The following is a 14896-nucleotide window of genomic DNA, read 5'->3' as shown; positions in this document are numbered from 1 at the left end:
TGCCAGACAGTTTTTGAACATTTTGCACTGTTTCACTTTAGGGGCCTTTCCTCGGGGGGACTTTTAGTTTACCCAGGAAAACAATATATTGTTTTTTTCAGAACAACCTAAGCTTTCAAAATATGGTAGAATTTTTGTGTAATTCCAATTCTGTAACAAGATATAGGCTTCTAAATATCTAAAAATGCAAAAAAATCAAATTTTCCATAATATAAACACACATACTAGAAACAAAAATTATTTAATGCACGAATATACAACTGATTTGGAAAGTCCCATGTCTCCTGAACGTGCCAATACCAAATATATATAATTTTATGGAGATTTGTCACTTGTACAGCAGTACACTACCAAATTTCCAAAGCACTGCTCCAGAAAGCTGCATACTTTAGATTTCAAGGACAAAATTTCCACTAACAGAAGGTTTATCCCAGAAAATTGTACATTTTTGGAAAGAACAGATTCTGGGGAATACAGAATAGGCACAACTGTCTGTCTACTTCAAACTATCAAGTCGCAATGCTTTCCTAAAGTTATTGGTTTTTATCAAAATTTGATTTTTTTTTAAAAATTGCTTCAAAGCTTCCAGTCTATAGTATCTTATCTCCTACAGGTCATAAAGTAACCAAATCAAACACCCTAAATATGAACGCCAGGGGTCCACTGAACAGTTTGATGCCCAATAGGTATAGGTTTAGCTAAGTATGTGGCATGTAGGGGCCCCAATGTGAACATACCCCCATATGATCTATCATTTTTGTCATTTCAGCGCCTGCAAAATCAACACATTTACATCATTATATATGGGATAAAGCTAGTAAAAAGTACGCTCACCCCAGAAAGTCATATATTTTTGGAAAGTTCACATTCCCCCTAATCTAAAATGGGTACCCATGTCTTTCTACTCCAAAGTACCGAGCCGCACAGCATTTCTAAAGTTAGCAATTTTGATGACATTTCCAAAAATCCCCTCAAAGCTTCCACTTCGCAGCATCTTATCTCCTACATAGTGTTAGGTACCAAGATAAAACACCCTAAATTTGAACGCCAGGGGTCCACTGAACAGTTTGATGCCCAATATGTATAGGTTTACCTAAGTATGTGGCATGTAGGGGCCCCAATGGGAACATACTCCCATATGATGTATCATTTCAGCTCCTGCAAAATCAACACATTTACATCCTTTATGTGGGATAATGCTACAAAAAAGTACACTCACCCCAGAAAGCCATATATTTTTGGAAAGTACACATCCCCCGAATCTATAATGGGTAAACATTTCTTTTTGCTCCAAAGTACCAAGCTGTAATGCTTTCCTAAGTTTGCAGATTTATATGACATTTAGAAAATCGCATAAAAATGTTGCTATTTGCCGCATTTATCTCTCACAATTTCTTGATAAAGATCAGATAAAGGCAAATCACCCCAAATAGGAACACCTATGGTCTACTGAACAGATTGATGCCCAATATGCATAGATATACCCAAGTCTGCGGTATGTACTGACCCCAAAATGAAAATAAGGATTTCTCGCCTGCCAGCTCAGCTTTTGCACACAGAGCCCCCTGTCAGTGTATCATGTGCCGAAACTTCCCCTAACTATACAGAGACCCCCACAAAACCATATATTTTTGGAAAGTACACATTCTGACAAATCCAACAAGGGTAAAGAGTCCTTTCTACACCAAAGTACCAATCTGCAAAGCTTTCCTAAATGTATTGGTTTTTATGACATTTCAGAAAGTCGCCTAAAAATGTTGCAATTTGCCGCATTTATCTCACACAATTTCTTGTATACAAAGGCAAGTCACCCCAAATAGGAACACCTAAGGTCTACTGAACAGTTTGATGCCCAATATGCATAGATATACCAAAGTCTGCGGTATGTACTGACCCCAAAATGAAAATAGCGCATATGGATTTCTCGCCTGCCAGCTCAGCTTTTGCACACAGAGCCCCCTGTCAGTGTATTATGTGCCGAAACTTCCCCTAACTATACAGAGACCCCCACAAAACCATATATTTTTGGAAAGTACACATTCTGACAAATCCAACAAGGGTAAAGAGTCCTTTCTGCACCAAAGTACCAATCTGCAAAGCTTTCCTAAAGTTATTGGTTTTTATGACATTTCAGAAAATCGCCTAAAAATGTTGCAATTTGCCGCATTTACAGTGGCTTGCAAAAGTATTCGGCCCCCTTGAACTTTTCCACATTTTGTCACATTACAGCCACAAACATGAATCAATTTTATTGGAATTCTACGTGAAAGACCAATACAAAGTGGTGTACACGTGGGAACGAAAATCATACATGATTCCAAACATTTTTTACAAATAAATAACTGCAAACTGGGGTGTGCGTAATTATTCAGCCCCCTGAGTCAGTACTTTGTAGAACCACCTTTTGCTGCAATTACAGCTGCCAGGCTTTTAGGGTATGTCTCTACCAGCTTTGCACATCTAGAGACTGAAATCCTTGCCCATTCTTCTTTGCAAAACAGCTCCAGCTCAGTCAGATTAGATGGACAGCGTTTGTGAGCAGCAGTTTTCAGATCTTGCCACAGATTCTCGATTGGATTTAGTTGTGGATTTTGACTGGGCCATTCTAATATATGTTTTGTTTAAAACCATTCCATTGTTGCCCTGGCTTTATGTTTAGGGTCGTTGTCCTGCTGGAAGGTGAACCTCCGCCCCAGTCTCAAGTCTTTTGCAGACTCCAAGAGGTTTTCTTCCAAGATTGCCCTGTATTTGGCTCCATCCATCTTCCCATCAACTCTGACCAGCTTCCCTGTCCCTGATGAAGAGAAGCACCCCCAGAGCATGATGCTGCCACCACCATATTTGACAGTGGGGATGGTGTGTTCAGAGTGATGTGCAGTGTTAGTTTTCCGCCACACATAGCGTTTTGCATTTTGGCCAAAAAGTTCCATTTTGGTCTCATCTGACCAGAGCACCTTCTTCCACATGTTTGCTGTGTCCCCCACATGGCTTGTGGCAAACTGCAAACGGGACTTCTTATTGTTTTCTGTTAACAATGGCTTTCTTCTTGCCACTCTTCCATAAAGGCCAACTTTGTGCAGTGCACGACTAATAGTTATCCTATGGACAGATTCCCCCACCTGAGCTGTAGATCTCTGCAGCTCGTCCAGAGTCACCATGGGCCTCTTGGCTGCATTTCTGATCAGCGCTCTCCTTGTTCGGCCTGTGAGTTTAGGTGGACGGCCTTGTCTTGGTAGGTTTACAGTTGTGCCATGCTCCTTCCATTTCTGAATGATCGCTTGAACAGTGCTCCGTGGGATGTTCAAGGCTTTGGAAATCTTTTTGTAGCCTAAGCCTGCTTTAAATTTCTCAATAACTTTATCCCTGACCTGTCTGGTGTGTTCTTTGGACTTCATGGTGTTGTTGCTCCCAATATTCTCTTAGACAACCTCTGAGCCCGTCACAGAGCAGCTGTATTTGTACTGACATTAGATTACACAAAGGGGCACTCTATTTAGTCATTATCAATCATCAGGCAATGTCTATGGGCAACTGACTGCACTCAGACCAAAGGGGGCTGAATAATTACGCACACCCCACTTTGCAGTTATTTATTTGTAAAAAATGTTTGGAATCATGTATGATTTTCGTTCCACTTCTCACGTGTACACCACTTTGTATTGGTCTTTCATGTGGAATTCCAATAAAATTGATTCATGTTTGTGGCTGTAATGTGACAAAATGTGGAAAAGTTCAAGGGGGCCGAATACTTTTGCAAGCCACTGTATCTCACACAATTTCTTGCATACAAAGGCAAATCACCCCAAATAGGAACACCTATGGCCTACTGAACAGTTTGATGCCCAATATGCATAGATATACCAAAGTCTGCGGTATGTACTGACCCCAAAATGAAAATAGCGCATATGGATTTCTCGCCTGCCATCTCAGCTTCTGCACACAGAGCCCCCTGTCAGTGTATTATGTGCAGTAACCCCCCCTAACTATACAGAGACCCCCAGAAAACCGTATATTTGTGGAAAGTACACATTCTGATGAGTTCAAAATAGGCAAAGTTATTTTTGTACATCAAAGTTACACCTGGCAAAGCTACGCTAAAAACAGATTAGGAACACTTATACAGGAATAAAATGCGATAAAACCACAAAAATTGTGCAAATAAGTGAAACAACAAAATAAGTCACATGACCGTGTAATTAGTGGTCAGAATATCTGATCCAATAGTCATGCTGTCAAAATAAACAGTTTTTAGGTAAAAGAAACTAAAAACAAAGTGGTAAAATGAAAAAAAAAATGCTAAAATGTGTGCTGTAAGTGTGTATAAATGTATGTAAGTGTGTAAATGCAAAAATAAAAAAAAACTCTTACCTGTCCTGAAGACCCGATTGCTTCCTCCTCAGTGGGCCGGCGCTGGGGGGGAAGCAGGAAGCAGCATATGCGATCGCGTTTGCTGCTTCCTGGAGGGTCCTGCGACACGATCGATCGCAGGACCCTCATGACAGCCCCCCTGGCACGTTGCCCAGGGGGGCTGTCATCAATAGAAGCTCACAGGCACATGCCGCCGCTGCAGAGAGCAGCCCTTAAATGCAATGATGTATGGGACACGTCGTTGGCATTTAAGCCCTTTTACTGCCACGACGTATCCCATACGTCGTTGGCAGTAAAAGAGTTAAGGCTACATGTATACATTAAGGAGTTATGGGCTTATTTTGCCATCAACATGGATGTATGCCAGCTTAGTTAACATTAAGTACAACATACTGTCTTATTATAAAAAATAATCCTTTAAAAGTGAAAAACTGCTTGTTTAAATTGGGTTCTACAGGAAATGTTGTTCTCCTGTTTGAGATTTCCATGTAATTGAATTTTGGATAATATATCACATACCTGTATTTAATGGAGTGTGTATTGTTTCATATATACTATGCTTGTTAGCTTTGTATTTATATACTGCCTCAACCTAATTTTCTTGTTTCTTTTCACTAAACATACCATCTGCAGCTTGAGATGATTGCCATGGAAAATCCTGCAGATTTGAAGAAGCAATTATATGTGGAATTTGAGGGAGAACAAGGAGTTGACGAAGGAGGTGTTTCTAAAGAGTTTTTCCAATTAGTTGTTGAAGAAATTTTCAACCCTGATATTGGTAAGTGTGTGTCTCACTCACTGCAGTAAAACTGCTTAACATTTATACATTTTACTGGGACCAGTGACACCAAAACGAAAATGGATTGAATTGAACCTTTTCTTTCTTCACATAAAAAAATGTTTTCTTTTATCAGAAATCCAGGTTTACATTACATATATAGTTTTATTTTTTTTTGTATCAATTCTGCTGTATTCAGCCGACAGTTATGTTTCCTACATAAAACCTCCCCTATCTTTTGACTCATGTAGTGGATCCTCGGCTGGAAAAAAACAAGATCCTTAAAGGGATGCTGTCACGATTTTTATGGTGTACTTTTTATTTTTAAATTACACTGTTTACATAGCAAATAATTCAACTCTACCATTTAAAATGTTATTCTTGAACCAAAGTGTGTAGGTGGTGCACAAATTTTCTGCGACCACTGAGATCCATTCAAACCAATAGGTACATTGTGTTTTTGTTTTTTTGATAAATCTATTTGTCACTGCAGGTACTTAAAGGCCGTGACAGGCGGGGAGATTAGTCGCTGCGCGTATGCCATCCCTATCATTGATTTACATTCTAGCCAGTGGGATGGCATTTCGGGGAGGTTTGTCACCCGCGACAAGGGAGATTTGTCGTGCGCCGAGTAATCTCCCTATCTGTCACAGCCCTAAGAATTCATGATTCTCTTTACCATTCAAGTCAATGTAAACCTAATGGCATTATTTTCATTTGTTCTAAATCACTTGAGTTCATGCAGTACCTGAGATATATTTGTTACACATGAAATTGGCAAAAAAAAAAAGAGGATTATTATTTTTATGTTATAACTGCCTCAAAGTGAATGTTATCTGTCTTTTCCTGGTGTCCCTGGTAAGTTAGGGGGAAAAAAAGGGGGCTGGTTTGTAACATTGATACCATTTACTGATTAACATATAAATGTATTATATACATCTGGGATGCACTAAATCCACTATTTTCATATTAGGCGGAATCCTTCACAAAGCATTTGGGCAAATACTGAACCAGATGTGAATCCTAACTTACATGTGTAAATTAGGATACTGAAGGGCTAAATTGTGCAGCGCGTGCAGCGAAAAATTCACAACTTCCGTGTTTATGTGACACAAAGGCACGTGACTTTAAGGATTTGGCTTGGCCAGGACTGTGGATTCGGAGCATCCCTAATATACATACAATAACTGTGGTCCACACTGCAGTATCCGTGTTTCTTAAAGTGCTTTATTCCATAAATTTCACCAGCGTTTTGGCTTCTGCTTGGATATTGGAGTGAAATTAAAAATCTTGAATGCTTGCATTAATGCATATTTATACTAGGGTAACTGGAGTAATATGAAAATTTGAATTCACTTTTTATTATCTATTTATAGGTATGTTTACGTATGATGAGTCCACTAAACACTCTTGGTTCAATCCATCATCTTTTGAGACAGAAGGACAGTTTACACTTATTGGCATTGTGCTGGGCCTTGCAATTTACAATAATTGCATTCTAGATGTGCATTTTCCAATGGTTGTATATAGAAAACTAATGGGGAAAAAAGGAACCTTCCGTGACCTTGCTGATTCTCATCCTGTAAGTTCATACTAATGTAAGATCTGTTTTACCCTTTTTCTGTGTAGCTGCTGTTAATGAAAGATTGCAGGGAAACCATGCTTTCCGCTGCATTAACCTTTTAAGCTAACTCCATTCAGTGTAAGTTTAAAGGGAAAAATAAAGATGCCATTATGTTATTCATTCTTCAGTGGTCCAGGACAAAATTGCACTGGTTTAAGCTGTTGTGATGCCATTTTGCAAATATCCCCTGCACAGTGCATGCATAGTTACATAGGGTTGAAAAAAGACCAGAGTCCATGCAGTATAAAATACTTTCCATTTTTTTAAGCTGCATTCAACCTTATAATTTGGTTACAATCAGTCATTTTTTTTTTAATTTCTTGTAGCAGACAGTGCAGAACAGTGTATTTCAAGGCCACTTTTTATTTAAATTGCTTCCTTAGAACAATTATGGCAAGTAATTCAATCAGTTTAAAGATTAAAGGGACAATATAATTTAAATTAGGCATTTAGTGAAAAAGTGGACTAACTGCTGTTATCCAGTGCTGTAATTCCAGCTCACATGTGCCAGGAACAGTCATTTAATGGTCCAAAATTCTTTTGTTCATTTACTCATAGAAATCCACCCCAAGTGTGCACTTACTGGCAGATGCCATGTCTGTTGCATAAATCATGGGGAAGCGAGCAGCAGGCGTTTTTCTCTCAGGACACTTCCCAAAAAGTACAAAATCTTACATTTGACTGATACAAAATCACACACAAGGGAGACTTAAGTTTTGCCATTCTTTTCCAGGTTCTTTATCAGAGTTTAAAAGAATTGTTGGAGTATGAAGGCAATGTTGAAGAAGATATGATGATGACTTTCCAGATCTCTCAGACTGACCTCTTTGGAAATCCTTTAATGCACGACTTAAAGGAAAATGGAGATAAAATCCCCATTACAAATGAGAACAGAAAGGTACATCTTCTAAATTAACTAAATTTACTTCCTGGACCGCTAGGGTTAAAAAGTCAGTGACTAATCTACGCAGCGAAAACCTATGGCGGGAAAGTTGCCGGAACTAGACATGCAGAGCTACTAGAAGCAACATGTTATTGCTATTAAATTAGACAATGCTGATCATTTACTGATAATTCTCTCTACATGTGTTTTAGCAGAGGCAATTCTCAGTATTGTCTATGGCAGGGTATTTTCTGGAGTTTAGTAGCAGTGAAAAAGTAGCTGCTACTACTAGCTCCGTGTGTCTTCTCCCTTAAACGGGTATTTATGGACTTATTTGGCCTTGCTCACCTGTAGCTGTGTAGCAACTGGTACATAGGTTACATTTGCTTTCATTTCTGACTCTAGAATTGAGCTGTCCACCATTAAAGAGGTAATCTTCCCCCAATATCCAGCCAAGTGACTAGATTTTTTTTTATTATAGAGAAAAACTAAACCCTCCAATATATACTGCTATTTTTGTTGTATATTTCTTTCTCGTCTTAATATGTTGCATTGTATTATAATTTGTTTAATACATCTTTACTGCTATGGCATTGCACCCCAATGTAATTGGTGCATATAATTACGTGTTCACCGACAGTCCCCTGGATAAGAATCAGGGGTCCATCAATGTGCTGAAATGCAGCACACTAAGGGTTATATTTATCATGCTATGTAAAAAGTGGAGTGAAGCATTTCTGGTGATGTTACCCAGGGCAACCAATCAACAATTAGATTTTAACAAAACCAAAGCAAAGCATCTGATTGGCTGCTATGAGCAAAATCACAGGTAATGTTTTACTCCACTTTTTACACAGCATGATAAATATACCCCTAAATACGTGTTTCATATAGCTAATATACCGCTTGATAAGTCCATAACACACAGGGTGATTGCCCACTGTTTTTTTTATCGGGTCACCCAAAACTGCCCCTTCTGCCTCCCATTGCAGATTGTTTCAAAACACCGGTGTTTACTATGTCCTACAGTATTTCAGAGCTGGATTCCTTTCAGATCAGTATAAGACCACATGTCACCCTCTTGTGCTGTGATCTGTAGTTCACAAATGTCTGGGCACTGTGCTAGTTTTCCAGTTAAAGTTGCGCAAGTGCCAGTTAGTCTGCCCTTTATTCATTCGAAAGGGGGCTGGCTGTTAGGGCCATTTTCAGGGGCATTGTCTGCGGAACTGTAGCACGTTTAGGCTCACAGAGCAGACTTGTATATGCTTACTAAGATGTTTGTTTCCTTTAAATGAACACCTAAAAAAAATTATTTTCTGTGCTTTTTTTTGTTTTTTTTATATGCCATTGGCATACTGACTGCTTACAGGGGTGTGGCCTCAAGAAGCAGGTTAACTCTTAAATGCTGTGTTTTCCTAGGGTCCTAATAAAACCAGGAATGCACTGAATCCATCATTTTTGAATGCAGACGAATTTCATATCTTCCACAAAACATTTGACCTAATACCAATCCAGATCAAAACCTTACTTTGCATATTCACATATTAAATATATTGAAAAATCTGTAAACAAAATAAAAACCTGGATTTGAGGCATCTCATGAGCCACCATTTTGTGATGGGCTGTGTGCTCTCAGAGATCACCTGACGGGAAATAATGCAGCTCTAACTGTAACAGGAAGTAGTGTGTGAGTAAAAGGCAGAACTTTGTACATTAATTGGCTGATGGGGCCTAGCATGTATGTGTGCCTTGGCTTGTTTGTGTGCACTGTGAATCCTATGATCCCAGGAGTCGGCTCTTCATTCTAAAAATGGCAGTTTTCTATTTAGGATTACCCAATAGCACATACTACTAAAAAAGTATATTTTTATGAAAATGCTTTATTTAGATGAAGCAGGGTTTTACATATAAGCTGGTTTATGCAATATAGTTTTATATAGAGCTATGTTGTTTGGGGGTATAGTTTTTTGGGGGGTTTTTTTACTCCTGCATCAATTTCATATGCAATTTATTTTTATTTTCTCATTCACGGATGCAAATTAGGTTTTACAATTTGACCAAATCTTTTGTGGATGATGGCCGAATCCAAAACTTATGGATTGGGTGCATGCCTAAAGGTAATACTGCAACCCCAAGTTCATTGTTAAGGGGAATTTTGATCAGTACACTCTTCTGCCCACTGAGACCTGCAGCTGTCCCCATGCAAGCCCTGCCATTGCCCAAGAAGTTATATATTTAATGTGAGAGTGTCTCTTTGATCCAAATCATATTTTCTTCCTAGGAATTTGTCAGTCTATACACAGACTATATTCTAAATAAATCAGTGGAAAAGCAATTTAAAGCCTTCAGAAGGGGCTTTCACATGGTTACCAATGAATCGCCTCTGAAATATCTGTTTAGACCAGAGGAGATTGAACTTCTTATTTGTGGAAGTAGGGTGAGTTTCATTTTTCATTATTCTTTTGTATTGTTTGTGATTCTGCGGATTTTTAACAGTTCAGAACATTAATAAAGTGTGTTATTCATAGAATTTAGATTTCCAAGCTCTGAAAGATACTACGGAATATGATGGTGGCTATACCAGAGATTCAAATATAATAAAGTAAGTACTATGATGTGCACCCGCTAGGGGCCTACTTATCATTCTGTGCAAAATTATTTACACTGGGGAATATGTGTAAAAAGCAGTCAATTGTGAATTTATAAAGGAATTTTCTGATATGTTGCCTGAATGTGGCATTTAACACCATTATTTGTATGGTGTATGTAAGTCGCTCAGTTTTCCTGTATTTTACACTTTTTGTGGTATATAATGCATAATGTTTTTCCCTGATTTCACATTTTAATACCATTTTTTTTTTCTGGACCCCGAAAAAACTTTAACACACAGATAAAAACAGTAAGAATGACTGCTTTTTTCACTGCATTTTCGAGTGGCCAGTGGAAAAAAATTACACCAAAAATAAATATACAGCTTAATTAATACAGCAGTTTTTACACGGCAATGTCTGATGCTCAGACGGTGATGGGATGGGTTTTTTTTTGTTCACAGTTGTAGTTTTTCTGTAAAAGCAACTATTTAACATTTTGGTCTTTTCTTTTTCTTTTAGGGAGTTTTGGGAAATTGTAAATTCTTTCACAGAGGAACAAAAAAGATTGTTCTTGCAATTTACAACAGGCACGGACAGAGCACCTGTAGGTGGGCTAGGCAAATTAAAGATGATTATAGCCAAAAACGGCCCTGATACAGACAGGTAAGTTTCTTATGTAGGCGTCTGCACATATATCTTATAAACTACAACATTGTCCTTGCCTGTCTATCTATGTTCCTGTCTACTTCTTGCAAATAACCTGCCAGTGAGCTTCATCTGTTCTCTGGTGTTATAACCTTCAACTCACTGACAGGTTTTTCTCTAAGCTTTCAGGCCTGAAAACTCACTTAGGCCGGGTATCTTGAAGCTTTTTTGGTCATGGCTCTCTTTTGAGATCAAACATTTGGTTGGGCTCCCCTTAGTTCATTACAAGGTTACATCTATATAAACATGGTCATAATAGTCACTCTCATATATTCCCAACGAAATCCAATGCTCTAAATAAGCATTGACCCTCAAATGTCACTTAATTAGCCTTTATACTGTGCCCCAGATTTTTTACAACCAAATATATTTATCCCATAAAACCCCCGAACATATTCAACCAAGGGAAAAATATAGAATCATACTTTAGCATTTAATCAGGCCCCATAATGGAACTAAACATAAAAAACTCAGTTTTTTAAAATGAAAATGTACAATATGGTTTGGGCTAATAGCGCTGCATTAATCTGAGTACAATTTTCGCCTTCTAAAATTGATTGACTTTTTTTCTTTTTCTTCAGGTTACCAACATCTCATACTTGCTTTAATGTCCTTTTGCTTCCGGAGTACTCAAATAAAGAGAAACTGAAGGAGAGATTGTTAAAGGCCATCACTTATGCTAAGGGGTTTGGTATGCTCTAAAAACAAAGGCAAGCGTGCTAAAAAAAAATAAAATAAAAAATAAAGGGATAACAATAATTCGAACTGATGTCTCTCTCCAAAAAAAGGCCATAAGATAGCAAGCTACAAGTAGTCATGTCTATTTGTGCCTCCCTTCTTTGCTTGGGGACAATGGGCTGGAACAGCAGATTTCAGCTGCTTATATGAACAAAAGCTCTTTTTTTTCTTCTTATCCTAGCGTGAAAGGGTTAAATCTTTCACATGTATGTACAGAAAATATTTCCTGAATATTTATTTAAAGGGTTTAAATCACTTTTTTGCTTGTGTTAAATATTGCTTGAAGTTGAGCCTATTTGAGTCTGGGAAAACAGGTCCACTCATGTAGTGCTGTGTCAGTTTGCAGCCCATTCAACTTTCAAGTATATCATATTTGCTAATGTCCTTGCATCTACTCAAATCAGGAACTGTACTTTTTGGGTTTTGTTTGTCTTTTTTTTTTTTTACAGTTTGCTTATAAAACTTGAACTCATGGAAAACGAAAAAAAACGTGTGATACCATTACTGCTGTTCTAGCCCCAAAGATTTTGTGAGAAAAGAATATTGTAGTTAATAAAGTTGGGAGGGCGAACTTGGAATGTTAAACTGCAGCCTTGCAATCTTTTTACTTTAGTCACAGCACAAAGATACATAAAGAATTAAAAGGAAAAAATAATTTCACTATTGTTGTCTTCAAGTCTTGTAAAGTATACCGTGTTCTATTAGGGAACCTGATCTCTTGGTTGTGTGAAGGGGTAGAGTTTAGCGCTGTTTTATTTTTCGACAAGAGTTTACTGGCAGAAGTGCATTTTCAGCCAAATTTTTCTGTGGTAGATGGTGGGTTGTCAGGAAACAAATGATTGCTTGCTATATCCTCAACAAGGAGCTTGTGGAAGTGCACTTAAATGAAGAATATTTACTGCATATTAAGTTAACATTTTAAATAGACAATCCAAAGTCTTCCCTGCATATTATGTCAATATACTTTGATTTTATGTTTGTTTTTTTTTTTTTTAACCGTATCCAAGGCACATAATCAGTGCTGCTGTGTAATTAATAAGGATTGTTACTGCTTCTTTACACTTACCTCGGAACAAAAGAGGTAAATAACAGACAGTTTTGTTCAGACTAACATTCTCATACATGTCAACTGGCCACCTTTTTACATCAAATGAATATCTTAGTTGATATTCTGTGCCTGTATTTGAAGGGCTAGCACTAAAATGCATGTTGCTAAAGTTTCAGAGGATAGTGTAAAAGTTCCACATCTTTATTTGCCCTTCATGTCTTGATTCATAGCAGTTCCTCAAGGTTAGGTTTGGGACTGTGACTCTGTCTGACCCCCATGTGCTGCTGCCACATCCACCTACTTTGCTGAGTAGATACCTACAATACACACTCAGTGTGTCACATACAAGTTTAAGAATCTTTGGGGGTATAGTAATAAAAGGTACAGCTAGTTATGAGTCTAGAAACCCTTAAAAACCAAATTGCTGGTGGTTGCTATGGGCTATTAGACCTGGCACATGTTGTACCCTTTCATTACATTTCTCCAGTCAGAATATGTTACATTAAGGGAAGCAGTTTAACTTGCTTGTATTATCACCTGCTCTATTTTACCATAATGCAGCAAATTATTAGTTTTCCCATTTTGCCTGTTTTACTCGCCCTGGTACCCAAAAACACAGATCATTTCTAAAGGTCCAATGTTTTTTTACTTTGAATTGCTTTTCCCTCTTTTCCTATTGATTTGTCCATTCTTACTTCCAAACTGCTGCCTAGTTTCTAAGTTAAATTAAAGGAACAGCAACACCAAAAAATGAAAATGTATCACAGTAATTAAAATATAATGTACTGTTGCCCTGGTAAAAGTTGTGTTTGGTACAGAAAGATTTCAATAGTTCATATAAAAAAGCTGCTGTGTAGCCATAGGGGCAGCCATTTAACTTAAAATAGGGCTAAATGGCACCGGTTACAAAGCAGATAACCAATATCAACATTGTAGATAGAACAGAGTTTAATGTAGAATACAATGGTGTTTTACAGAGCTATGTAATTTGTGCTTTTTCACATTTTTCTAGCTTGAATGGCTGCCCCCATGACTACACAGCAGCTTATTTATATAAACTATAGTAGCCTTTCTGAAGCAATCACAAAAGTTTTAGCAGTGCAGGGCAACAGCGCATTATATTTAAATTGCTTAAAAACACTAATTTTTTGGTGTTACTGTTCATTTAAGCTTGAGAAACCAGCTGAAATTCTAAGTCTGAGAGTTGCAGAAACAAATATTTCAAAAATCATAAAGTGAAGATTAGATTAAATCTTTATACTAAAATTTAATTTAGTGAAGTACCCCCTACAAAGACCCTTTACAAAGAAGCGAGGCAAAGAAATATACCCCTTCAATAGAAAAACAGTTACCAAATTTTACCTAGATATGGAAACTTTTACATATATATCTCTGTAAATGTTGAAATCTTTTGCATTTTAGTATGAATGCCCTTTTAAATGTATGGTAAAAGATTCACGCCATTAATAAACCATATCCAAATGTACGTGTTTACCTTTCCTCGACTTCTGCGTGTGTAATGTTAACTTCTCATGTTGCAGTATAAAATAAAGGAATTATTCATTTTTATCGGAGGACATAATTGGTATATCGTTCAGGAAAATGACTGCAGATGTTCAAGACTAATATGATTTATTGATAAACTGCTCAATAAACTTCTTAAGTCCTAGACACTTTGATTGTTCATGTGAAATTCGGCCGTCAGTCGGCCAAAGCCATCAGATGAGATTTTACTATTAAAGATAAACAAGATACAGTGAAACCTCCATTTTATATCCCCTGATTTTGAAGTTTTTGTGGTTTTACCACTGGATTTGACACTACTTTTTTTGGTCCCATGAAAAATTGTGGTTGTACTGTAATACCCCTGAACTATCTGCCTACAAAGTCCAAAAAATGGCAAAACATATTTTAGGCTTTAAATTTGCTGAGAAGGTTTTAGGTTTTTTTGAGGGAGGGGGGGGGTGAAACAATTTTTTGTACATATTTGACGCAGTACTTCCTAATGAGCTATTCTACCTTCGCTTATCATATAGTAGTCAGGGGGATGCAGCTGTTGTTTGGCTCCCCAGTTTGTAAATTTGATTCACAAATTAAATAAAAGCTGTTTCAGGCCAAGCCATCCTAGGCAACCCGGCTGGCCACGTCAAACCCACTGTGT

General features: G+C 37.6%; 1 protein-coding gene across 2 annotated transcripts in view; it reads left to right on the top strand.

The window, feature by feature from the left end:
- Nucleotides 1-14391, top strand: part of ube3a (ubiquitin protein ligase E3A (human papilloma virus E6-associated protein, Angelman syndrome)) — a 35838-nt gene extending 21447 nt beyond the window's left edge. The window contains exons 5-11 of one of the 2 annotated variants that reach the window (XM_012956687.3): nucleotides 5002-5146; nucleotides 6523-6728; nucleotides 7504-7668; nucleotides 9935-10090; nucleotides 10182-10255; nucleotides 10764-10907; nucleotides 11531-14391. In XM_012956687.3, the coding sequence (XP_012812141.1) occupies nucleotides 5002-5146; nucleotides 6523-6728; nucleotides 7504-7668; nucleotides 9935-10090; nucleotides 10182-10255; nucleotides 10764-10907; nucleotides 11531-11651 (1011 nt within the window). In that variant the 3' untranslated portion in view covers nucleotides 11652-14391. The remainder of the gene's footprint in view (nucleotides 1-5001; nucleotides 5147-6522; nucleotides 6729-7503; nucleotides 7669-9934; nucleotides 10091-10181; nucleotides 10256-10763; nucleotides 10908-11530) is intronic. The other variant, NM_001001213.1, reaches the window with a different exon arrangement.
- The last annotated feature ends 505 nt before the right edge of the window (nucleotides 14392-14896 follow it).

Source organism: Xenopus tropicalis, chromosome 2 (genome assembly GCF_000004195.4).
Source record: "Xenopus tropicalis strain Nigerian chromosome 2, UCB_Xtro_10.0, whole genome shotgun sequence".
NCBI classification, from domain to species: Eukaryota; Metazoa; Chordata; class Amphibia; order Anura; family Pipidae; genus Xenopus; species Xenopus tropicalis.
The sequence above is the reverse complement of the archived record's forward strand: the minus strand, read 5'-3'. Positions and strand labels throughout refer to the sequence as shown.